The 6,503-nt window shown below is 35.6% G+C and overlaps 1 protein-coding gene across 3 annotated transcripts in view; it reads right to left on the bottom strand.

The window, feature by feature from the left end:
• Positions 1-1,003: 1,003 nt before the first annotated feature.
• Positions 1,004-6,503, bottom strand: part of afap1l1a (actin filament associated protein 1 like 1a) — a 211,746-nt gene continuing 206,246 nt past the window's right edge. For all 3 annotated transcript variants that reach the window (XM_043703824.2, XM_087995440.1, XM_043703823.2), the window contains exons 19-20: positions 5,139-5,255; positions 1,004-3,149 (exon numbers count right to left, since the gene is read on the bottom strand). In XM_043703824.2, the coding sequence (XP_043559759.2) occupies positions 3,123-3,149; positions 5,139-5,255 (144 nt within the window). In that variant the 3' untranslated portion in view covers positions 1,004-3,122. The remainder of the gene's footprint in view (positions 3,150-5,138; positions 5,256-6,503) is intronic.

Here is a 6,503-nt window from a genome sequence, read left to right as displayed (position 1 = left end):
CAATTTCTGAACTATCCTAAACACTGGCCCAGGTGACAAGTCCTGCTTGACTGGAGTTGGCAAAACAGGATAAGCAGAGAATACATTCCAGTTCCAAAGGACAAACACTTCTTTTTGGTTTTCATTGAACATTCTAGAAGGAAAACTAAATCCTTCTGGCAAGTATTCAGAGGATTCCTCATCAGCTGACACCCAGTACCTGATTTGAAGGGCCCTCTGCATTTCTTCCAACCTGTCCTCCCCTACCCTACCCAGAGACCTTTTCCATGTAGCCCCAAACTGCCCTCACTAAATAGTAAGAACATCATTGATCCTGGGCCTCTAGTTGGTGTATTGCTGACAACTGCAACTGCTCCTGATTATACCATCTGAAATGGAGCTCTACTGGCTAACAGTTTACAAAAACCAGGCTTTCTGCCCCTCCGGATCCTTGCCCAGGGGAAGGTAACCCCCAACCACTTAAATGCCTGATTTTGGCACTTAATACTGCCAGAAAGAAGGTATTCTGGAGTTCCTCTGGATCTCCAGCTGATGGTCAAAACCTTGGTTATCTGGATTAAGTTTGATTATGATGAGTGGGGAAACGAAGTCTACTTTCACTTTCTCCTGTTTTCCTACTGATTCACTAAGCAAAGGGAAAACTTTAAATATTTCACTGCTTACTCTTCCAAACATTTCTAAACGTTGATGCTTTCTGTTGCTTGTGACCCAGGAACTATTTTTAAGAATATAGTCAGTGAGTGAGTAATAAGCAGAAATGTAGCAAAAGCACAGGGTTCAACCTGTCACGTTAGAGATCGCGTCATGGCACAAACTAGTCACATTTCACGTCCTGGAAATGGTTTGCAGTTACATAGTGCACTCAATTATAACATTGTTATGCAAAAGTTTTTTATTTTTGAAGGTGGGGCAGGGAGTGTACATAATAACCCGATCTGTTACTGCTAATTAAGAAAATTGTTCATTAGTCCTTAAATATATGCAGAATCTTATCCCTTTAAAGTGCTTACAAATTAATCCATATTTATTGCAAGTTTGAAAACTGACAATCAAATTGTACATGACTGAATATCAAATCAGTCAGCTGGCAAGAAATATCAGAGTAAAAAACGTCAACAGCTTTGGTTCCTACTTTTATCCAGGTACACAGAAGAATTCACTATAAAATGGAATGAACAAGCAGACACCAGTAACATCCTGTAAATAAGGCAAGTGGACAGTTGTTTAGGAAAACATGGTAATTCTCATTTGAAACATACAAACACACTGCAAATTGATTCCATTTATTTACAACCTGTTTTAAGATATGCATTTTTTAGGAAACATTTGTTGCTCTGGTCCAAGTATTAAAAATGAGAAATTAGTTCAGAAAATGCTTTAAACAAAACAGGAGTTTCAGAATATTTTTGACCAGTAATATTTTTATGGTAATAGCATGAAAGTATCAGAAATGTTACATTTTGAAGATTGTAAGATTAACACAATTTTTGAATCCTGCAGTTTCTCAAAGGTACTGAATGAATAGCTACAATTTGTTCAAAGCTCTTTTCACATTTAACATTTTTAAGGTTCAAAATGAATATTTCTTCTGGCTTTTTTCTGGTGATATTAGAACCCCATTTAGTTTAGCCTTTTTGCCAAATAGCAGCAATATGGTAGTATCAATGTCTCCCTGTCTGTCTGTCTCTCTGTTTATAACCTTCTCTTGGCTGCGCAATCCTGAGATTTGACTCGTCTAACCTGGTTTCTTGAGTATTATTCCACCAGTCCTGCTTGCAATTCCAGTTTCCCAGGACCTAAAGCTCTGGAATTCTCTTTTTACTTCATTTTTAAAAAGATACTATTTTAACTAAAGGCTTCTACCATGCCATCTAATCTCTTTAGGTGGTTTGGTATTGTTATTTTGCTTTCTCAAAATATATATATTGTAATTTTACAGTAATCATAGCCACACCATGTCTGCAAGTGTCACATTACTTTTTATAATTCAAATTATTCATAATCTTATGAAGCATTATTATTCATTACCTCTGTGTCATGGTATTAACAAAGTACTTGTGGATTACCTATAGTTATAGTGATCAGGCTATGATTGGTCTTAATCCATTGATCTAATTGAAATATGGACACTGAATTGAGCAACTAACTCCTTTTATTCATTGGAAGGAAGAAGTCTAAGAAAATCTGACATCAGAACCATACATTATGTACGATGGGGTAAATGTGGTGTTATTAGCTTTGTTTGGACTTAGAGCTTGATAATATTATACCTACATACTTAAATTTCTTATATCTGTTTCTCTTTATCTCCTAACATTGTGGGACGGATAACCTGAACACTAATTTTGCATAGCTGTTGAGCAAGGCGTTTAGGTTCCAGATGTTAATGCCATTAATAGATCAGAGCATAAAGATTCTGAGGCAGGAAAGGGAGGTTAGAGTGAAATATCACCATGATGTAGTTATGCTTGGGAGTGAATTGTGCATTGATGTCCCAAATTAATTTCAGACACTTCAAAATATTTTTGTTTTTTTTCCCCATTAACTGAGCAGTCTAGGTTCCATCCCAAAGTGCTCATCGTTCACAGTTTATACAAAAAGAGTCAATGATTTTTTTTTGTTAAAATCTTGTTTAATGATTAACCTAACAATATTAAAGGCTAGTCCAACTATCATCATCCATACTTATCAGGATAAATCGTTATGATCATTTATTGATTTCTTCCTGAAGGCACGCACTTACTATAGCAAATGTACAATTTTATAAATAAGAATTTGTCTTTGATTAATGTTTGAACATATTGGATTTTCATTCCAGTCTTAATTAGAATAGTCACTACAAGATAAAGGAATGAATTCTGTGATATATGGGAGAAATTCTGAAACACAATCTGAAGAAAGATTTTCGTATTGAAATACAATAGCAATACAACTATGACAATCCCTTATGACTCCACATCCTATCGCATTTCATTTTCTGAACATGCTCCTATTTGCTGTTTCTGAAGGAGTAGGAAGATCTTGCATTTGCAACATTCTGAAAACTTTTTGACACTTCAAATTTATTACTTTTTTTTCCATTTTAATAAATAATACTTTGCATCCACCTTCTTCAATCCATTTCATGTTCCTGTCTTTTTCTCCCATTCCTGTAATTGAAAACAAAACAAATCTTTGCAATTTGACAAATCAAGTTGTGAATCATGAAACAATTCACTGTCCTTTTTAACGCTTTGGAATGTTGCTTGATTGATATTATTCCCTCAAAGGTTCTATTTTGACTTGATTTGTCTGTACAAGGATCCTGACTTTTGCAGTTTTAATGTGTGTTTGTTTTTGAAATCAACAGAATGCGTGGTTAAATGTAAAACAAAAATCCAGTTTACTGTCAATTTTCTGCTCCACCACAGGGCACATTTCCATCTTTATGGACTTGTTGTGATACTACATTTAAAAACTGAGCAAATTAAACCATGTGAAGTGTAACAGTTCTTAATGGCATGTTAAGTCACATGCAGACTTGCGCCAATGTTTGGCCACGAAACACTAATTTTATAGTTGTGTAATGCTATTTGTGTTTCTATTATATTAATATGTTATGAACCAAACTATCTTTTTGTCAACATTTTGTCACCATATTAAAAGCTTTGCTCTCAAATTATGAAATATGAAGGCTGTCCTTTTCTTGGTTTATTTTCTTGGTACCCTTCAATGGGAGTGAATGGCTGCTTACCCTGTTTGATGGTATCACTATTTCTGGATGTCTGGAGATCCCCATATTTTTGTTCCAGACTCAAATTAAGTTTTTGTGCTAAGGTTTTGTGGACAGCTTAAAATCTGTGCCATTGAATCACAACTGACTGCAAAATCTGAACACATTTTGTACTGAATTCAATAAACAGCTTTTTCATGTATTAGCCCATGTGAAATATATTGCTGGAAAAGCGCAGCAAGTCAGGCAGCATCCGAGGAATAGGAGAATCGACATTTCGGGCATAAGCCCTTCTTCTTCCTGAAGAAGGGCTTATGCCCGAAACGTCAATTCTCCTGTTCCTCGGATGCTGCCTGACTGCTGCGCTTTTCCAGCAACACATTTTCAGCTCTGATCTCCAGCATCTGTAGCCCTCACTTTCTCCCGATGTGAAATATATAACTACTTTTAATCATTTCTACTTGTGAATGTATAAAGTGAATTTAATTTTTTTTCTGCTACACCATCTGACTATGAAGAGGCATCCCAAACAATGCATCATCTCCCAGAATGCTACCTACTACCAGAGTCATGTAGCACTGAATATCTGAAGTTTTCTAACTCTCGCTTGAGTTAGATCCTGTGTAACAATGCCAAGGGAACCATTTGAGGAGTGCTGGGGGTAAGGTGAATGGCAATACATATTTTCTGTGCTGTATGAAAATATTTGCAAGATATTTGGATACACTACCATAAATTAAGGATTTTACAATGCAGAAATCCAATTCATCTTGTACAATACTCTTCCATAAATGATTTTCCATTAAATTCATGTGTAATAAATAATATGAATGCAGAACTCAGCATTGATAATGACGCAAAAGTATGCTGACATGCATAGTTTTAATATGCATTTTTTTGCTGCCAAAATGCATGTTTATGCCCAGAATTAGTGTATACATTGATCCCACTTTTCAGCTGATAGATTTGTCTTTTTGGCTATACTTCCAGTAAGTGTTGAAATGAATCTTTTCAGTTCCAATGCATGTTTAGGGTTATACTTGTCTTGAAAGTTGGCAGATAGGATTGAACAGTCAAGATGGGTCATGTTGCCATGTGTTTAAGGTATGTATACACATGACAACTGAAATAGAAATATTCTCCTGCACCAATGCTGGGCAGTTCATATTCTATAATCAATATACAAGTCTAGATTTTTTTTTTTAAAAAGGATTATTTGAAGGTCAATTTGTACATTGTGATCTGGGATGGATCTGTTTGTGCACATGCTTTTCCAGTCATTTTCCTATGATGGGAACATTTATATACTGATGAGAAACTGTCATTTGAATAAAAATGTAATTGGCATACTGATGGTGGAAAGCTGGAGTTAAACCCATGTTGTCTTGTTTCCTACTAAAGATAAGCTATCGAAACATGCTGATACCTTGGCCTTCCGTAAGACACACCCTTTACTGGAAGGTATCATGGTGGGAGCTCTCCTTTTCATTTCTGAAGCACAATTCACAGGGAGAAAATGGTGTTCTGTATAACTATTCTCACCCTGGGGGAAACACAAGACAATATTTTAATAACTGAGCTACTTACCAATAGCAGTGAAGAGCAGAAATTTTTCTTATTTTCCACTAAAAACACATTCTATCTGTTCATTTATTTCTGGAACTAAGTATGTGACAATACATACCAAAAGTGAAAAGGAATTGCTGGACCACACAATTGCAAGTGGAAGCCAAATACTTTCACTTTAAGCTTGAGTACAGTTCTCACCAAGAAAACATTAAAGCCATTGGTCAAAATATTCCACCAAGCCACCATTTCACTTGCTGCAGTATAGATTTTGTACTCTGTTTCTGGACCTAATTTGGAAGTGCCAAGTCATACTGACTAAAAATCCTCTTAGTTCACATAAATGGTCAGGTGAGAGATCTGTTTTTGTGTTGGTGGTATATGTAAATATTGAAGACATTGGGTGAGAACATCATCATTTGTTTTAGCTGAAATGTTCAACCACCTGATAAAGGAGTGGCGCTCCGAACATATTGCTTCCAAATAAACCTGTTGGACTATAAGCTGGTGATTATTGTGATTTTTAACTTTGTACACCCTAGTCCAACACCTGCACCTCCAAATCATGTTCAAATGAGTACACTTTCCAAACAAATTTCCAAACAAATCAGGGATTTTGAGTATCTAGATTTATTGTTCCCTTCCTTTGCCCATTGCTTTAATGAGGCAGCTAAAGGTGAGTTTGAGATGATACTAGTGATATTCTTCCGGTATGTAGCTTAATCACATTCCAGACAGTACATTTGATAGTATAGCTATTAGGGAATCATTAGTACAATCCACTTGTGTAAACGTAAAAGGAAGACTTTCTATTTTTGTACTCCCAGCAAGATGATCCACCTATTATGAGAATAGAAATTCAGGTATATGCTGAATCTTGCCTCATTCAACATTTAAGATAAATATTTTGGAATAAGTCATTAACATGAAGGTTGTAAATTCTCACTCATAGCAGCAGCCCCTCCCCCTCCAAAACAAAAGAACCCTTTCTTTAGCTTAGGAGTTCAGAGGTCAATAGAATCTTTAAAATAACCTTTTAGGTGAGAAAAACCTGAATCTGTACTGTGGATATTAAAAATTATCTAGAGCATCACTTTCACTTTGAACTGAATTTTGGTGAACAAAATCTACCCTCTTAGGGAAGCACTTTCAAGCTTAGGTGAACAGTTTTTGGAAATTTTTCTTTTCCTTGAATGGTAAAAGGACTAATGTTATTTGGGACTTT

Source organism: Chiloscyllium plagiosum, unplaced genomic scaffold (assembly GCF_037043375.1).
Source record: "Chiloscyllium plagiosum isolate Xiang-an unplaced genomic scaffold, Cpla_swu_hap1 HiC_scaffold_16, whole genome shotgun sequence".
In the NCBI taxonomy this organism is placed as follows: Eukaryota; Metazoa; Chordata; class Chondrichthyes; order Orectolobiformes; family Hemiscylliidae; genus Chiloscyllium; species Chiloscyllium plagiosum.
This window is presented reverse-complemented; position numbering and strand designations above follow the sequence as displayed.